The sequence below is a fragment of the Panthera onca genome, chromosome B4 (assembly GCF_046562875.1).
Source record: "Panthera onca isolate mPanOnc1 chromosome B4, mPanOnc1 haplotype 2, whole genome shotgun sequence".
NCBI classification, from domain to species: domain Eukaryota; kingdom Metazoa; phylum Chordata; class Mammalia; order Carnivora; family Felidae; genus Panthera; species Panthera onca.
In genome coordinates this window covers 14,509,816-14,529,893 of record NC_138345.1, presented here as the reverse complement: position 1 = coordinate 14,529,893, position 20,078 = coordinate 14,509,816, and the positions used below count along the sequence as shown (strand labels likewise).

Below are 20,078 nucleotides of genomic sequence, written 5' to 3'. Positions count from 1 at the left end.
GCGGTGCGCCGAGGGAGGAGGGGTTCCTGGATGGTGAAAACAGGCCAACGCCCAGGGAACGCGGCGTCCCCGCCAGTACAAAAGTTACCACCCCACCTAGAGCCGGGGGCGAAGCTCAGGAACACCGGCGACCACCGGAGCGTGCCTAAGCTCTTCCTAACCCCTCCCCACTTCCGCTTCCGGGGAGGCGACTCCCGGGTCCACCGGGCGGGGGCGGGGGCGGTAGCGAAAGGGAAGCCGGAAGTGGCCCGGCACTTCCGGCACGGGAAACTCCTTGCTGCCGCTCCGGCTGGCTTGACAGGCGCGGTCTCGGCTAGTAGCTCTCTCTCCTCTCGCCTTCCGCCCTCCGCCCGTCCACCCTCCCAGCTCTTTTGCCGCTGCCGTCCCACAACTCCTGTCCCTGAAGGCGCCCCTTCCCCATGTTCCGGGGCGGGAGTCCTGAAAGCGAAGACCCGCTCGCCGGTGCCCCATCATGTCCGAACTGACTAAAGAGCTGATGGAGCTGGTGTGGGGCACCAAGAGCAGCCCCGGTCTCTCTGACACCATCTTCTGCCGCTGGACACAAGGTACCCTGATGGGGCTCTGACTTCCAGCCGCTTCCTTTGCCCTGCGAGAGTCTAGCTGCGACGCCGCCGGCGCCACAGCCCCCCTGGCTTGCCCTGCACTCTGTCCCGATTCCCGTGCTCAGCTCGGACACTGGACTTTCTAGAAACGCCCTGCCTGTCTCGGGGTGGGGGGAGGGGGGAGTGGTTGAGTAGGAGAATGGCTGCAGCTGTCCCCTAAGGACCCGAAGCGCCTCTGCCACTCCCTGGGCTGCCCTCCGGCAGGATGAGAGAAGGATGGTGGTTGGGCTGCAGTGTGTGACACTGAGGGTGTGCCCCGTGCCCCGGTGTCAGTTTCGCAGCCAGGGTTGCGGCTTCCCGAATCCGTACCCACTGTCAAGGCTTCGTGTTATTGGCGTGTGGTTTAATTTTGGCGAGAGGGGAGTCCACAGGAAAGTCAAAGTGGCCAATTCCAGGAGGCAGCGTTGTTGTTTGTGTTTTAACTGTGTGGTCGGACGTGGTCCTCGGCGTAAAAATACCAGTGTTGCTTGCTGTCAGGTGCTCTTTTGACCCAAAGTATCCCCAGTTTTGAGATGGTTTAGTTATCTGTTACGGTTCAAAGGAATGTGGATCACAGCACTTCCCGTGCCGGTCTAATTATCCAGACAGGATTTTTGAGTTATGTAAGAAGTTTTATTATTACGAACTCTAAGGAAATAAAAATGACCATTTATTGTATTCCTCCGCCGTGCCAGGCTCTGCGTTTGGCACTTTGTACCAGTAATTACCTGTAATTCTTAAGTTTAATGATAAAACTCAACTTTGCACATTACTTAAGGTGACTTCAGAAAGACTGAAGTTAAGTGAGGTTACAAGCATAGTCTTTGGAGTCAGGAGGATTCGTGGTGTAAGTATGTAAAACATAGGCCAGTAAATGGTAGCTCTTCATTTCTATTGTTAAATCATTTATTTACAGAATCCGTGTTCTCAAAGGATTTGGGGGAATTTTAGCCTAGTAAATCTAAGTTCCTAGTTCGTAGTGTGTATTTTGTAAGAAGAATTCAGGGTTGAAGGAAATCCCTTCCTCTCTCTTAGATACGCCTCTTTTAAGAGCTGGTAAAATTAGAATCGTGATGTATTACAGGTTATTACAGGTTATTTAGTCCATCACTCTTATTTTGCAGATGAGGAAAATGAGTCATGAAGCTAAATGACCAGGCCAGAGTCACACAAATGGATAGAAAGGGAGTGAATTACAAGTCTCCTGATTCCTCACACAGTTTTGTTAAGGTTTCAAACCTTAACATGGAATTGCTTTTGTACTTTTTACACATTTGATTACATCACTGGAGTAGCATTTTCTGAAATCTTGGACACCTGCATTTGCAGATTTTAAAGCTTGCTTTCTACGTCGACTTCATTTTATCCTAATAGCGAACAGCCCTGAAGTCTACAAGGCTGTGAAGCATTAAGAAAACTTCTACTTCCCGTGTAGTCACCATTAATTAAGCATGTACAACGTAGAATAAGATCGTGTCCGGCCTTGTTTATATTAATACTGTGATGAAGTTTCAAGGAGGATCGAAAGGCACTTCTACTGGTTAAGAGAGGGCTTTGGAACAGGTGTAGTTTGGTTCCAGGTTCAAGTTATTTCACTTCCTCAGGCCTCAGTCTCCTTCTCTGTAAAATGCAGATAATAGTAGTGTCAACCTTACAGGGTTGTTGTGAGGATTAAAGGCATATAAATACATTCAGGCGCTTAGCACAATATCTGACATAGAGTGAACGCTCACACAATGGAAGTCCGTTAGCACTTGATTTAAAAATTGTTTCATTGTAGGCTGAGCCAAAGAGCACTCTCTGGCCGTGAGCTGACAGTTACAAGAAATTATTGTTTATTTGATGAATAATCATTTTGTTTTTACTCTTCTTTCTTTTTTATTGAAGGATAGTTGATACATGATAACCACTATTTAAGCTATAACTTTATAATGATACGAGAATGCTTGGCCACCTTGTAGTCCTGTAGGAGTTCCTTAACGAGAATCATTCAGTCAATACCGTTTACATTTTTTTTTTCTTTTTAGAGTGTGTTTATATCGTGGATAGGTAATTCTTCATGGTCTTACACTGATCAAGATTTTCAGGCAGCCAAATATGTATTTGTAAGTTACCACTTCCGAATCAGAGGGAGGTTGTTAATGGTTTTGCTTTGTTAGCCGTTACATTCATTTATTCGTTTAGAGGCAGAAGTCATTGCTGAAGATCGCTTTGGGGGTCATTTGGGATTTGAGCATAGGCACAGGACGCGGCTCTGCTGCACTTGCCTTACAGCATTTGACATGTGACACCAACTTTGGCTCTAGCTCACAGTCTGTCACTGTGTTTTGACAACTGGAATCGTAGCGAGTTTTTTGGAAGCACGTTAAAAGGGTGAGACGTTTAGGGTAAATATTTGTAAAATTATGTTTAGGGATATTCCATTTATGAAACCATATCGATTGGTCACATTAAACGTTTTTGATGCGTTTAAAACAAGCTGCAGGGGTTGGTGCAGCCCAGAGTTGCTTTTTTTCTCTTCATTGATCTGCCAGTTACAGACTGTACATGACAGCAGTGAGCCACAGAAGTGGCACATGGTCGTTGTTTTATTTCACTTGGCAGTTTTAGTTAATTCTCTTCTGCAATTCCTTTTTCTTAAAAAAAAAAAAAAAAAAAAAGAGGGTTTTGTGGGGGGGGGGGTTTGCCAGTTTTTCTTTCAAAGACGTACTTTTAAGGTTTGCAATTATTTTCTAACTAGGAAATTGAGTCTCTCCTGCCGCCTTCCTTCCTGCTCTGTTGCCTGTGATAGTTTTTTAAGAAAAGTGTGTATTTTCTACCTCTTTTTTTTTTTAATTTTTTTTAATGTTTATTTATTTTTGAGACAGAGACAGAGCATGAATGGGGGAGGGTCAGAGAGAGGGAGACACAGAATCCGAAACGGGCTCCAGGCTCTGAGCTGTCAGCACAGAGCCCGACTCGGGGCTCGAACTCACGGACCGACCGCGAGATCATGACCCGAGCCGAAGTCGGCTGCCCAACCGACTGAGCCACCCAGGCGCCCCTCTACCTCTTATTCAAAAGCACTGTCTGTCCTCCTTGCCTTCTTCCCGAAACACACTACAACAGTGTTCCAGGCAGCAGTGTTGCAGGTTAGACTTGGTGGGATGGGAAGGACGGCAGATAATGCGCATAGCATAAATTGAGCATAAGTGATAGTTAGAAGGTAAAGAACGAGGGATTGTGCAGTGGGGTAGTGTGGCTAGGCCTCATTTTAAGATGAGATTTGAGCAAACCTTGAAGCAGCTGAGTGAACTGTGCAGTTATCTGAAGAAAGGGTGTTCCAGGCAGGGAGGATCGCCACTATAAAAGACTTAATGCAGAATATTCCTTGCTTTTTTGTTCAAGGAACAGGAAGGAGACTAGTTCGGCTAGAGAAGGAATGAGGGAAGGGGAGAGTAATAAACGATGATGTAAGACCTCATTTTCATCCAGTGGCCTAGAAAGCCTTAGAGACCATGGTCAGAACTTTGATGTTTCTTCTGAATGAAATGAAAGGCCATTGAGAGGTTCAGAGCAGAGAGAGACGACATGACAAGTTTTTAAAGCACTGATCTGACTGCTGTGTTTGAGGGTAGACTGTAGTGGCTTGAGTGAGACAGCAAGATGAAATGATAGACAAAGGCAGTAATGCAGCGGGGAGGAAGTGGTGACTTGGACCAATGACAGTAGCACTGGAGATGGTGGCAGGTTGTCGCAGTGACCAGCTCCCGGCAGAACCGAAGTCATTCAGTCATTAGACTTATTGGGAATGTTTGTGGGTTTTTTTTTGTTTTTCAGTATTGATTGTCTAGTTCAGTGTTTGGCAAACTTTTTTCTGTAGAAGGGTCACTGGCATTTATTATTTCTGTCTTAAAACTCCTCTCTGCCATTGCAGCAACAGCAGCCCTAGATAATATAGGTGTGGCTGTGTTCCAAAACTGCATTTACAGAAACAGGTCAACCCCTGATCTAGATTATAAACTCTGAGAAACCATTTTTTCTTTTTTCCCCCCCTTTCCTCTAAGCTTTATTTTATTATTTCATCTATAAGATTAGCCAGAAAGGGAGAAACACAATTGTTAACAGTGCCTTGTTTTGGGGGTGAGGTGGGGAATGGAGCTGTGGTTGGTTCAAATTAGAGTTTGGACTTTGGGTATAGGACAATTTTTGTTATGTAATATGAAGAAAAAATAAAACTTAACAAATAACTTAGGAAAAGTTATGTATTAGGAAAAGTGAGGGATCGTTTTATTTTAAAGTATTTAAATATAAAGTATTTAAGTATTTATTTGAAGTATTTAAGTATAAAATGTATTTACAAGTTAATACGTTTGTTATAATGTGATTTAACATTTTACCAAAATAATAAAGTGATATGCCAGTATTATTAATTTTTCTTCTAAAGTAAGAATAATACTGTGAGATCGTATCATTTCAGAGGTTTTTGTTGGTGGAAGCCTTTTATTTCTCTCAAGAATAGATACTCCTTTCTCCAACCTACCTGAATCATGTCATCTACAATCCATTTCTTTCAAATTTAAAATTTGTGAGCTTATATGAAAAAGTTAATTTCTTGGTACTTTGAATACATGTTTTTCAGTTTAAAGTATCTGTCATAATATCTTAAATTGTATTATACTTTACAGTTTTTGGAAGTCTTATTTAATCCTTGCAACAACCCTGAGAGATAGCAAAGGGTAATTGTAGTTTCCTGATTTTCATAGATGAGGAAACTAAGGCCCAGTTCAGTTTTGGCTCAACCATTATCATTGAGTTTGTAATGACAAACCAAGTTTTTTTCCTCCGGGCTTTTGTTTACATGGGGATCCAGAATTATGGGGACAGAAGTTGTAAAACTGGTTTAAATAACGTATATATGCATAGTAAGTCACATGAAAGTGAAAGGTTAGAAAATTGCAAAGAAGTTCATGGCTCAGGTTTAAATTAGAAGCTATAAAACAGATTTCATGTCTGTAATACTGTGGAATGTGATACAAAATTATATATTTAGGATCAGATGCTTTAGATGGCTAATTCTGGATCTAATCAGGAAAAACAACCATTTTGTGAAAAGTTAATTCCTTTTAAAAGTAGGAAGTAATTTAAATATGAATACAAAAGAGAGAACTCTATATCCTAAAAAATTTGAATTCAAGCACAACCTTATTATGAAAGGAGAAGCCTATTTAGCATAGTCCTGTTTTAGAATAGAATACTTAATTTACTTTTAGTGGACTGTATTTCCTTTTGTGCACTAATGGCCTTTGTTCATTATCTGTTAACACAGTCAAACGCATATACTGTAATTAAACAGAATTTGGTGGGCAGCAGGTCTGCCAAGAATTCTCTCCATGGGGTCTTTATATCTAACATACCAAACAACTCACTGTAATGCATTTCAGCTATAAGCCCCACCCATAGATCTTGACAACTGCATTACATTCGTAGTAATTTTAAGGAAGGTAAGAATTCAGTACTGATTCATGTTTATTACGTACCCTGAAAGTTTGACAGAGCCTGGTTTCACCTTTGCCCTTAGGCTCAAGGCCAGGGTCCCTTCCCCTATTTCCATCCAGTAGGAGCAGAGCTGGGCTGAGTGGGGGCCTCTTGGCTTCAGCTCTTGTTCCTGTGTTGACCTCAGATGTAGTTGTCTTGACGTGATAACCAGCACCCTTAGGTCTCATTGTCCTTACTGAATTTGTCCTGTGCGTCGCACCTGTTTCTCCCCTCCATTTAGCCTGTCATCTGTTCTGTTTTTCCCAGGCTGCTGTGTACTGATGGAGAAAATTGTTGTCACCATCAATACAAATGCAGCGATCAAACATTAGCTGAGCCCTCAGTGTTTCTCTTAGTTCTTTATCCTGTCAGCTTTTGTTATGTCTGTCAGAATTAACCTGCTTCTCAATTCTCTCCGATTCCCCTCATTCTTATTCAGTAATTGTGAATAATTAAACTTAAAATTTCAAGTTTTAATAATTTAATTTTTAGTAATTAAAAATCATTCTTATTCTCCCTCTTTGCCTGAACAGTTAATTTAGAAGCCTGCCAAGATTCACTTCTTCTCATAGGCCAGCGACTCTCAAGTTTTTGTTTTTTGTTTTTTTTAACTCAGGGCCCCATTATAATCTTAAAAGTTATTAAGATTTCAATATGAAAAATAAAATTAATGAGACCTGAGGCATCGTTTTACATTTCTGTAAGGATCTTGAATGTCTGGCTCATTAGATAGAAGACTGCTGGCTCCTTGCATTTGCTTCTCTGTTCAGTCTTTTACAGGGTGTTAGGATGTTGTTAGGAAGTGTATGCAGAAACCAGCCTCACAAAGACTGCGACTGGTAAGGTAGGAGTTATAGTGGCCTTTCAGACAATTAAGGATATTTTTCTTTAGTACTACACCCAAACTTGGCAAGTGGTAGTTTCTTACAGGTTATTAGTGATCTGGAATCAGAAGCCACATCAATGAATTTTTTGTACCCTCTTAAATTGAAATCCATTGGTTTGCCTTGTACTTTGAATGGATCTTTACCCATGCATTCATTTCTAACAGCATGCATCCGTCATCTGGAAGTTACTGGTCCACTGGTTTATACAGAGATGTTAACACATTTCATTATACAATATCAGAAGTCATATTTATTACTGTGACCTCTGATCTCATTAGAAAAATCTCTAAGAATTGAGATGCGGTCAAGTTCACAGTGGTGCATGCAGGTTTTCCAAAAATTTTAGTTATTGCTTGAAAGCCTGAAAACTTACCACTGGCAAAAATACAGTCTGTTATTTTCCTTGAAGTATTAGGCTTCCTTCATTCACTTCCGAGAAAGGTCTGCCACATACCCAGGTCTGAATAATCATAGTTTGTCGATAGCTCTTCAAAATAAAAACAGTGCTCTACAAAAAAAGCAGTTCCAGCTTGCAATTCAGAAAATTACACAAGTGCTTTTTCTTGAGACAACGGTCATTATCAAGGTATGTAGCAGAGGTGCTTTAGTTTCCATTTTGTCATGCAGAATATTTTTTAAAAGGACATTTTATTCAAGGTCAAGGTTTAATAAAATTAGCATCAGTAAGGGCATTCTTTAAGTTAAATTGGCTTTTTCTGTGTCAAAGAGGGTGGTTTTGTTTACTAGGATGACTGCTAGCACAGCTTAACCACACTGCCTTCATGTGTGCTGAGGCACCAGCGGTAAAACCCACCATTACTCTTGTACCATCACTGTGAATGTCAACACAGCATAAAGGGCAAATGATGTCTTAGTACCATTATGAGAATTATTTTAACCTCTTCTAGATCCCCTGAAAGGGTCTCAGTTTTCCAAAGTTCTGTAGACCACACTTTGAGGACCTCTCTGTATCCAGTCTCGCCACCCCCCACACCATAGCTCTTTGAGGACTTGGTGTCTTTAAACTTCCTCTTTCCCATATAATCGCCCCTTTCCTGTTTTTAAACTCCTGTCCTTCAGCCTATATAAATAATAATAAATAATGATTCTTTATCCAACTGCCCTTCAAGATATCATCCTTTTTCCTTTTCACTTGTTTAACAAATAGTTTGTATTTACTCTTTCTCCTTGTATTCTGAATCATACCTCAACCCTTTAAAATTTGGTTACTCTCTCCAGTGCTCTAGATTTCTTTTGTATTCCCAGTGATGTGGTTAATCCATTGTTTGAATGTTATGTGTTTTCTCAGCAGCATTTGTAATAAATAACTACTCTTTGCTTCCTGGAGGACTTCAATGTGTTTTTCTCTTACCTTTCTAATCTTTTTGTCCATCTTCGCTGACTCAGCCTCTGCTTATTTTTTAATGTTCCCATCTCCGTTGTCTTTGTTTACACATTCTCATTTACTATGACTGCCGTGTTGAAGATAATTCAAATTGCTGTCTTTAATCCTAACCCCTGCCCTGAGCTCCAAACCCATATTTCCCCCACTTCTAAATATTGCCAAATGGTTATCTCAAAACCGAACTTGGAATACCTAGAAGCAAATTCCCCCATTTTCTTTCCTTGCAACAGTTCAAAAAGCATTTATGGAACATTAACTGTACAACATACTAGGAAAACAGTGGGCAACAGAACACGCAAGACACGTGTAAGGCCAATAATAAACAAGTAAACAATAATATCATAATCACAGATTATGAAAAGTACTGGTTCTGGAGGATGGTAGGAGAGACCTACTGTCTTAGATATTTAGACACACCTACTTCGATAGGTGTATCAGGGAGTATCTCTGAGGAGTCAACACCAACATGAGTCCTTAAGAAGGAAAAGGATTCAGCTTTATGAAGAGAGAAGGGGACATGCATGTAGTAGAAACAGCAAGCACTAGGTCTCAAGTCAAGGTGTTGCCATGTTGTAAGATCACTGTGGATGATGAAAATGAGAGTGAACTTAGGGAAGGTGGGTTTAATACAACATGGTGTCTTATAAGGCCAGGAAAAGGAGTTTGAATTTCATTCTAATTGCCCTGAAGTGTATTGAAGCAGGCTGGGACAAAATCTGGTTTCCAAATCTAAAATATTCCTGTGGCAAGTCTGTGGTGAACAAATAAAGATGGAGGCAGGACAGGTGGGGAGGAGTGGAGACATCTAGTTGGAAACTCTTAACAGTCCTCGAGGTGAGAGACAATCATGGCTTGATCTGGTCTACCGAGATGGGATAGAAATGGACAGACAGAAGTCATGGTTTGGGGCCTTGAAACAAGAGAATCTTGCCTTCAAGTGGCAGAGAAAAGGTTAGCAAATGTTTCCAGTGTAGGGAACAGTATGTTCAAAGGGTAAGAAACCGGAGAGAATAGGGATATTTGAGGACCTGGAAGAAGCTCAGCCTGCCTGAAATCTGAGAGGAAGAGTGGCAAAGGATGAGAGAGGAGATTCAGGTGGAAAGCAGATCAGACAGGACCATGGTAAGGAAATGAGATTCTGTTTATGTCTGGAGTTCTAATCTGGGCTCTAATTGAAAATTCCCTGAATACTACCAGTAATGGAAATCTTGGGAGTAGATGAATTACCCAAGGAGGATGTCTGGAATGAAAAAAATAGAGCTCCTAACGCCAAGACATGAGGAACATTACCATTTAAGAGGAACTGACCAAGGAGACTGAGAAGAAACAAAAAAGGAAAATTGAAACAAAATTGGACCAGTAAAGCTAAGGGGCAAAGCTTTTTCAGAAGTTGTTGGTGAGCATTTCAGATGATTCTCTCGGGAGTAAGTAAGAAGAGACTTGAGGAACAGCCTGTACCGGTCATTGATGAACTTGGTGAGAATGAATTTGGTGCAGTCATAGGTTGAAAACCAAATTTTTGTGGGTTGAATAAATCGTGAGGTAAAGAGAGTGAGACAGTGCACATAGACAACTGGGTGGGCTTGGAGAGGGTGGTGATTGGAGTTTTTGGTGGATTTTTTTACTGGTCCAATGCACTTTTTAAATTTGGACTTTTTAAAAACTTTTTTTAACGTTTATTTACTTTTGAGAGACAGAGACAGAGCGTGAGTGGGGGACAGGCAGAGAGATTGGGACACAGAATCCAAAGCAGGCTTCAACCTTTGAGCTGTCAGCACAGAGCGCGATATGGGGCTCAGACTCACAAACTGTAAGATCATGACCTGAGCCGGGGTCAGATGATTAACCAACTGAGCCACCCAGGTGCCCCAAGACTTCACTTTTTTAGAGCAGTGTTACAGCAAAATGGGGAAGCTACAGAGATTTCTCATATACCTCCTGCTCCCACAACATGCATAGCCTCCCTATTATCATTACCCCCAACCACAGTAGAATATTTGTTCTAGTTGACAAACCTACACTGACATATCATTGTCATCCATGGTCCATAGTTTACAGATCACTCTTGATGTTGTACATTCTTTGGGTTTGGACAAACATATAATGACTTTTATCCATTATTATGGTTTCATAGTGTTTTCAGTGCCCTAAATTATAAAATACAACAAATACTTTGTTGTCTGGATGTATCACAGTTCATTTGGCCACCCATTCACTTACTGAAGGACAGCTTGGTTGCTTCCATTAGCAGTTACGAATAAAGGAACCATAAACATCTGTGTGCCAGTTTTTGTGTTGCTAGAAGTTTTCAACTCGAGTAAATAAGGAGCTTTTGGTGGATTCTTAAGGAGGATTTTTTTGTTTTTAAATATGTGAGATCCAGGTTTACGTACTGTTTGAAAGAGAGGGGTTGAAAGGTTCGAAGAGAGGAGGTGGATGAAATGGGATCCTCGACAGTATTTCTAATCTCACTTGCTATCACCTCATGTCTCAAGCTAGAAACTTCAGCATCTGCTCTAATGTCTTTGTCCCACTTGCACATACACATCAAATCTTAACTTTTACCTTGTAAATACTGTTTAGATATAGTTCCTCCTGTCCATACTAATGTCAGTTTTATTAGGTCAACACCATCTCTGTATGGCTGTTGAAACAGTCTTATCCCCATTCTGTTCTTTTTATTTTTTTTTTATTTATTTATTTTTTTTTTTTTCCCATTCTGTTCTTTTTAAAAAGAAACAGAAATCCAGTATGATCATATTTAATCAGTACTTGTCATGGTCTGGCCCTTCCCAGTATTAACCTCTTGTCAGATTTTCCTCCTCCCATTTACCATCTCCTTTACCTACCCCCATGCTACCTTTAAGCTACACTAAATTTCCCCCTGACCCATAAACTTGCCCTGCTCTTATCAAACCTTTGTCCTTTAATAAAGGTGTTTTCTTTACCTCGGAGTCATTCTCCACCCTTGTGTCTTGCAAATTCCTATTCAAGATCAGCCTCAAAGTCACCTGTTATAACTTGACTCAGGCATGTAAATCATTCCTCTCTATATCCACAATGCTATCTTCATACTTCTGTTGTAACCTTCACTTATTCTTTATTATTTATTTGCTCCTATGTCCGTATTCACCTGTACTGTAGGCTCCTCCAGACCGGGGACTTTGTCATTCATGCATACATCCTAGATGCTTGGTATAGTATCTTACGTTCATCAAATGTTTGTTGGATGAATGACTGAACTACAGGTGAAACCTTACACATTCCTAGCATGTTGGAATTGGAAACAATCATTTTAAAGATAAGTACACAGAGACCTACAGAGGCAAAATGATTTCCTGAAGGTGATACAAATACAATCCTCCATACTTCTGGCCCTGTGCTCTCTGTAATGAACTTGTACTAGTTGTTCCCAGTCAATCTTGGTTGGATAGTACTGAAATTGAGATAGACCTAGTGTGGACACATACACTGTCTATGATGCCATTTAATTTTTAGCTTATAGAATGTGATTCAAAGATTGGAATGAAAAAGATTCTGTACAGAAAGGTCCTAAAAATTGTTTGAATTCAGTAGCTAGTGTATCTAGTCTTTCTTCAAGTAAATGACTTAATTTAGTGGTCTTTTACTGAGGTCCACACTTTATTCCTTTATTCTACTGAGAGGGTTCCCTGGGGCAAAATGTGTGTGTGTGTGTGTGCGCGCACATGTGTGTGGCACAGGGGTGGGAACATAGGCTCTGTATCTTTTTTCAAAGGATTCCTTGATACCCCAAAAAGTTAAGAACCACTGTGCCTAACTTGGAGATATTTTGCTTTTGTAATAAGTGGTCTTTCTCAAAGCAAAGTACATTAAAAATTCTTTGGGCTGCTGTTTGAATTACATTTTTAATCTTTGCTACTTGCTTTCATTTTTAGGGTTTGTGTTTAGTGAATCAGAGGGATCTGCATTAGAACAGTTTGAAGGTGGCCCCTGTGCTGTTATTGCACCTGTTCAGGTAACATAGACTACTTTACCGACTCCTTAGAGGGACATGTTCAAACGTTCATACTTTATTTTTTGTTTTCTAATATCTGTGTCACGAGACATGATCAGTTATCTCTTAACTTTTTATTCTTGTAAAGTGCTATGAATATCCAGAATAAAAATGAGTTCAGAACATCAGCAGGTTATGCAGCAATAGCCTTTTGACAATCTTACATCAAAAAAACCAGAATAGGTGTTCCCTGACCTTCAGAAAATTAGGAATTAATGATAATGACATCTTTCTAATACAATGATCCTGTTGAGTAATAGCATTTTATACTAGGGATAGCTACATCATAGCAATATATTATTTTCATTTGTTCTTTCTGTAGAAGTGATTTTCCTAAAAAGTTGACGACGAGTGAATACTTTCATGCTCTAAAACTGTATACATTTTAAAAATAAGTTGTCTTTACAATTTTAGGCTATGGCTTCAGCTTTTAAAATAAAATTAGTAATAACAGACTTCAAACAGAATTTCCAAAATTAAAAAAAAAAGGTTTTTCTTTGCACAAGGTAGTGTTAATCTGAATATACGTATATGATTTTGAATCTTGATATGTTCTATTGTTTGAATTTCAAGGGCCAGTTTGCCACAATCATTACATTTTTAAAACCACAAATTGAATTTTTGGTTTACTATAATACTTACAATGTCTGACCAACACTTCACAACTATTATAAAAGAAACTGGAATTTATTCTGTTTTTTAATCAGCACATTTTGAAAGTACATATTTAATGTGATATTTTTTCATTGGACATAAGGAACACATTCCTGAACTGTTAGCTGCGGAGTAAACTGGTCTCTCAAGCCTTATACTACATATTATTAAATTAAAAATTTATTTCTCTGAAGGAGGAAAAAAATCCTTTCATGACTGATTCCAAATTATACCCTTTATAAGTCATTTTATTTCTTTAAGGACTAAAATTGATTTTGTTTGCGTTAGTAAAATTATTTAAAAATTAAGAAAAATTTGAATGTTTGAACATTGTCTGGGAGTTACTGAATATAAAGAATAAAATTTAACTGTGAATTAGTATTGGAGTTATCATGCCGTTATGCTGGGGACAGATTTTGGTTGCTAGCAAAATCTTACCATCTGAATTTGAAGATTGCTTGTTCTGTCTGTATTTAAATTAGATTATATTAACCCAGGGCCTCCTGGGCCATATTAGCACCCAGGGTTTTTACTAAAAGTCTACGAATGTAGTTAAGTGTAAGGTGTACCACAGGAGTTTCCTGTTTTATAAAATTCAGTATATTTCCATAATGATAGCTGTTTCTGCAAGGGATAATTGTAGTGTTCAAAACCCTCCTGTGTCTTTGAGGTCATAATTTAGTTTCATAGTCACATATCTTGTCAATCATGAAGAATTTTGGGTTTTTAAAATACTTTTAGTGTAAAAGTCGAAACTAAACCATTTAGCCTAATGAAGGGAAATGAGCAAGTCTAGATAGTAAAACTTCTTTAAACTATAAAAATTAGAACATGGTCCTGTTGCCAGAATAGGCTTATTGTGGAACCAGGTGGCTAATACAGGAGTAGACCATGTTATAGATAGCAGTTTACCAAGAATTTATCACATACCGTGATAAAGAAGGAACTACAAGTCACTGGTAGAATAAAATGAAATTTAGTAAATGTCACTGATAAGACTGGTTGCCAGTTTGAGGGGGAAAATGAAGTTAGATCATCTGATACCATATACTAAATATGTTCTTGACATAATACTGAACCACAGAAAAACTAATGTATTGCCAACACCAAGAGAAAGATGGAAAAGATTTGGACCAAAAAAAGATTTGCAACGAATATTAGCAATAAGTGGATATTGTCTTTCTTCTACAAAGAATGTGTACAAATCAGTTAGAAAACCACTCAGGCTCCAGTGGTGAAATGATGTGTGTGCAGGCATAACAGGTGGACTGATGATGGATGACCAAAGAATCAGGACGTTCAACCTCACTAGGAATCCAAAAAAGTACAAAGAAAACTACAACTAGATTCTATTGCTGACTCTTCCTAATTTTTAAATATAAAATAATTACCAGGGCCTAGAAGGGTAGGATGGTGCTGGCACACTCATATTGCCATGTGGTACATTTGTACTTTGATTCAGGGAGGGAAATTTACATTAGAACCAGAAGTATAAGAATGCATATTTTTTGATGAAATCATTGCACTTCTGTGCATCTTTCTTAAAGAAATAATACTTAATATGGAAAAGATTGTATTCAATAAGAAGTTTTTATATTTACAGTAGTAAACAATTATAAGGCTAGTGTACAATAATGTTTAAACATGAAGTAATGTTTGAGTAAATTTTGACAGCTCGATAGATATGTAGTGATTAAGAATTATAGTTAGGAATCCTGTTGGAAAACAGAAAAATGGGAAATATCACATACCCATTATGCTTCTCACTTGTAATAAAAATTAAGACAGTTATGAAAGAAAGACTGGAAGGAAGTATATCAAAATACTGACAGTGATCACATCAGTGGTAAAACAGTGGGTATCCCACCTCACTTTTCCCAACTTTTGTAATGTAGTTATAGTCCTCCATTTTATGGTTGTTGCTGTTTTGGGAAAAAGTCAGAAACACTTGATTGTAGTAGTTTTAGATTTTACTTCTTTAAGATACTGCAGAATATTACTTCATTTTTTGTTTTTTGTTTGAAATACTTTCAAATGATTGATTAGGTGCCAGGTACTGTGCTAAGTGTATTACATAGATTATTCTATATAATCCTCACTGCAGCCTTTTAAAGTTTATGCTATTATTATTTTTAGTAAAGTAGTGGAACCAGGATTCAGACCCAGATGTGTCTGACTAAAAGCAGTCCTCTTACCAATACACTACCACTTTCAAACAGTAAGTGAGAAGCGTCCAAGTAACCTTTTTCTTGGATCTGCCCCCTGGAGATTCAGATCCAATAGGTGGAGCCTAAGGGTCTTCATTTTAAGTAAACAAGTCAGGTGACTGGGATGGAAATGGTCCTTGAACTACACTTTGAGAAGGAAACACTACGCTGATCTTCTTTCTATCAAGTCATCAGTGTAACAGAGTCAACTCACTTAAGAAAAGGTCAGAGATCAATTTGTTTTTTTCTTTTGAATCTTAAAGCTTTTTGAGTTAAACCAGGAAGTTAGGAACTCCTTAAAATGATGAGTCTTGTAGTGATATTCTCATATCACAAATCAGAACTAATAGAGCAGAACCAGTTTTGTGTTGTGACATCTTTTCCCCCAAGGTATCTAAGAGAAATGTAGACTTGTTCCTGTTTCTGGGGTCTTTACTTTGTGAATGAGCAGTAAGTTTCTTTAATTTTCCAGTTATGTGTCTATTATTTTGGGTCAGTTGTTCTATTTGCCGGAAAGTACATATTATGAAAGAAGAATTTTAGGGATCTAGAATCAAGTTTATAGTGGTATATTCTGAATAATATGCTCAATTACTGTTGAATGTGAAGGGAAACTATCTGAAAATTTTATAACACTGTTCAGTAGACCATAAAGGAGATATACATTAGGTTTTTTTTCCCATTAAAAAAAAAGAATAAGTCTTGTTTATAATGGATTCTAATAATTATTGCTTTAATTGTATAAAGGCCTTTCTTTTGAAGAAGCTCCTGTTTTCTTCTGAGAAGTCTTCTTGGAGGGATTGCCCAGGTATGATAGTGGCTTTCTATAAACTTTTCCATCACCTTCTAATTTAGAGATGATCTATGCAGCTTCCATTGGCAGTACTTGAACTGAAACCATTTATCTTAAAAAAACTATAAATGGAGTATTTTTTTCCAGAGTTTTATTTTTTCAGTGTTTCAGAAAATTTCATGAACAGTGACCTCAAATTTTAATGTGTATATTCCCAAATTTGGGTTACCTGAGAGGCATAAGACAGGATAATAGACCTAAGGGAAAATAAACCCTTGGCCTCTCGCTAAAAAGTGGTGCATTTCTCTCAACTGTTAAATGATAGCACCCTGTAAGGGATAGTCATTTGTGTTTGTTTTATCTCACTTAGCTCTGAGGAGGAACTCAGAGTTATCTTTGCATTCCTGCAGCTTTTAGTATCGTGCCTTACACAATGCAGATACTGCAAAGAACCGAATTAAATCGCAGATGAAGCTGTCATAGCTTCTGCAGTATGATTAGGTCAGAGAGCTGTATGGTGCTAGCTGATAATAATAAAACGTTTGCATTCTGCTTGACGGTTTACCGTCTTCCCTTTAATACGTGAACACTCTTATGTGAACCTCACAGTAACTTCTGAAGAATGTAGGATATATTATATAATCCTAGTTTTGTGTATAAGGGCAGAACAGTTTCATTCCAAACTATACCCATAGAATCTACTGAATTTAAGAGTTAAAGTGTCCCCCATGTATTTTTTTTTTATGATTTACTAGCTGAAATGCAAAATAAATTGTAGAGAAGAAACCAAGAGATACTATTTAACATTGACATCACTGCTTTACTGGTAAAATTTGAAGTATTTCTTGTACAGAAATATATGCACATTGATAAAATATATAGCATTGTCATAAACGTAAAGATGGTGGTGGTTAGAAAGTGAATGACATAGTTCCTCCTTTAAAGAACTACTAGTCTATTAGAAATAGAAATCTCCCCATAGTATAAAATTTTGCATAGCTCCTATACCCATCTTCCCCTGCTGTTCCTGAAAGTTTCAGGAACAGCACTACTTTTGGGGAGTGATACTGCTTGAAAAGAGGAGGTGGCTAAGGTTCCGGAAGAAATTGAACATTTGTGCTCCTGTCTATAAAAGTCTAATGCTCCAATTACTGCAATACAGCATCGGGAGCCTCTATATTATACAACATAACCATGATGGCGTCTGCTAATGTAATGAATTTGGTATTGTGTGTGCTGATGGTGTGTTATCTCCTAAGCCTTACCCCTGTGGGGCAAGGAGATCAAAGACATTAGACTCATTCAGAAATGAGGAAAAAACTAGAAGTCTCAGCAGGCCCTCACATTGTGCCTGGTTCTGCAGTAGAGGGACCCTCACGGCTTCAGTGCTCCCTTCACAGCCCAAGGAAGGGGAGCGATCAGTATCAGGTTAGTGCAGGGAACTTCTCTCTCCTAAGGTTTAGTTCTTACTTTTTCAGGATTCTTTTTCTAATTAATGGCAATATTTAATAGTAACGACACTTTAACCCTCAAGCACATTGTTGTTCCAAAACGTAAGACTATTTATGCTGGGGGAGGAGTCCTCCATCCACTTAAAATGGTTTTCATTATTAAATGAAAACATTCTTACTGTTGTTACCCATGACAGGATTTTTTTTCCTCTATTCAAAGAAAACCATCATAACTGGTACTTTGGTTATTTTTAGAGGAAGAGCGGAAGGAACTCCTTTGTCATACCTTATGTGATATTTTAGAAAGTGCCTGTTGTGACAACTCTGGAGCATTCTGCCTGGTTTCCTGGTTAAGAGGAAAGACAACCGAGGAGCAGACTGCGGGCATTTCTGGGAGTCCTGCAGAATCTAGTTGCCAAGTGGAGCATTCTGGTAAGATCTATTTTTTACTTCCCGGAGGAGTTTCTTGTACCTTTGTTTTAGTAAAATTGTTGAAGTTTTTGAAGGAAAAAAAAAAGGCGTAAAATCTCCTAACACATCTCGTTTTTAGTCCCTGCTTAATTCAGGAGCCTTAGTATTTTTCATTTCCCTTTCAATTCTTTGACCTACCGGAGGGCAGTGGGGCCTGTTTCCCTTGTTGTCACTTTTGGAAAAAAGAAAGGAAATGCATCTCTTAAACTTTTTAAGAAAGTTTTAGTTAATGTCTGCTTGATGAAATTTTGAGCTTTAGAACTGTCATTTAGAAAATTTAAGGAACATAATCCTACATACTTTAGTTTTAGATGCCTTAGCGTTGTGGGGTTTTTTTGGTAATGGAAAAAAAGGGGTTTTAGGGACATCAGAAAATTTCTTAAATACCTTTAGTTGTTTCTTAGAGCAAAGGTGGGGACATTGTTCTTTGTTACATATTGTTTCTTTCCTCCTGAACTTTTTGGATATTACTCGATACAGTCTATACGCATTATTTTAAGGTAGTTTTAAGTAAGGGTTTTAATTATTCCTTCATTTAAGTTTTTCATTATTGAAGATTTCTCTTTAAATAGTAGCTATTCTTATTCATAAAAATATGTACCCTGTGGGTTTTAGCCTTTGAAAATTCTTATTTAATTGACCTTAAAACTGCCAGAATGAACTAGTAAAGTGGAAACTTCTGATAGTACTGAAGCTAAATAAAGAATTGCTTTTCTGTTTTTCTTTTCAGGAATTCTCTTGCTAGTATGTGACTTTTGATAATTGGTAGCTCCACGTGTTTATATTGAATAAGTGACTTTTTCTTCCTATGATGCATTTCAATAACTATCATCTCTGCAGAAACTGTTTTTAAAGAAATTATAAACGTGATTTATAGAGAGTAAATTTTGATTACTTGTGATGTACATCTTCATTTCCATGTAGGATGATCCCTCAGGGACTATTGTCTCCATGGGCTGAAATGACTCTGATGTGTCAGCATCTTCTTTCTCCTACTTTTGCAGTTACAGTTGCAAATTCTAACAGTAGGACATTTGCCAGGAACAGTTTTAAAAAATTTGAACCGTTGAATGACTTTTCCTGTTTGGTTCTTTCAAACTTAGCCTTTCAAAAAGAATTCAACATACTTTTTGAATTGATGATGACAGTAGAAGAAAACAAGTAGAAAATGTTCACAAGGACGATAGTAAAAAAATCTTAAGATTGGTTTTAAGATATTTTCCAGGCTTTACTGGGTTGCATGGAAGCATGTTTAATAGTTGCATTTAGGACACTAAAATTTTGACAGAGGAATAGTTGAACTAATTAAAACTTGTTTTAGAGAATATGTGCTTAAAGCCAATCTGTATATTAATGTGCAAGAAAATAGTAAGGTCTTTTCTTATAACGTTTCTCGTTAGTATTTTAGGGGTACGCGATGTGCTTTCTATGGGATATACGGTACATTTCTGTAGTTACAGGTTAAATTGCTCTAGGTTAAATAGCCTCATAACATATTAACTTTGGTACTTCAGTAACTAATTTAGGTGGGCATATTAGATTTAATTCCTCTTCAAAAAACGTGTCTTAGTAGTTTTCCAATTTCCCTTGCTTCATTTTAAGAGTGGACATGAAATAAAACCTTGTGTTAAATCTGTTTTTAGTACTGTAAAAATATGACAAGTTTTTTTAACTGAAAATTTGAGAATTTGCCATAGATGTTGACAAATGCAAAAAAACTGAAAGTTTATATTTCATATAACAATCTGTTTTACCTGTTCTTTCCTTTATTCCCAGCTATGTTCTTTTTCTTGTGTTATATATTTTTCCACCATCCTGCCTGCTAAGCTTTTTATTTTGCTTGCCTCTTTTCTCTAAATTACTATCTTTATGTCTACTTTCATAGTGTATATCCAGTAAAATTATTTAAGTGGTCAAGCACTGCAGAACAGTTAGTACAATTTGGAAAAGATTAGGCCGAATTTTTGTTTTATCCTGAGATTTTACATGTGAACTGTTTTCCCTCTTGTCAATATTACATTCTGCACAAACATTAATTTCATTGGCTTGTGTGGT

The 20,078-nt window shown here is 38.1% G+C and overlaps 1 protein-coding gene across 5 annotated transcripts in view; it reads left to right on the top strand.

Moving 5' to 3' along the window:
• Nucleotides 1-237: 237 nt before the first annotated feature.
• MINDY3 (MINDY lysine 48 deubiquitinase 3) overlaps nucleotides 238-20,078 on the top strand; it is a 95,962-nt gene continuing 76,121 nt past the window's right edge. For 2 of the 5 annotated variants that reach the window (XM_078450388.2, XM_060659247.3), the window contains exons 1-4: nucleotides 238-566; nucleotides 12,329-12,408; nucleotides 16,056-16,116; nucleotides 17,808-17,984. In XM_078450388.2, coding sequence (XP_078306514.1) covers nucleotides 473-566; nucleotides 12,329-12,408; nucleotides 16,056-16,116; nucleotides 17,808-17,984 — 412 coding nt within the window. In that variant the 5' untranslated portion in view covers nucleotides 238-472. Of the gene's footprint in view, nucleotides 567-12,328; nucleotides 12,409-16,055; nucleotides 16,117-17,807; nucleotides 17,985-20,078 lie in introns of those variants that run through there. The other 3 variants (XM_078450387.2, XM_078450390.2, XM_078450389.2) reach the window with 3 other exon arrangements.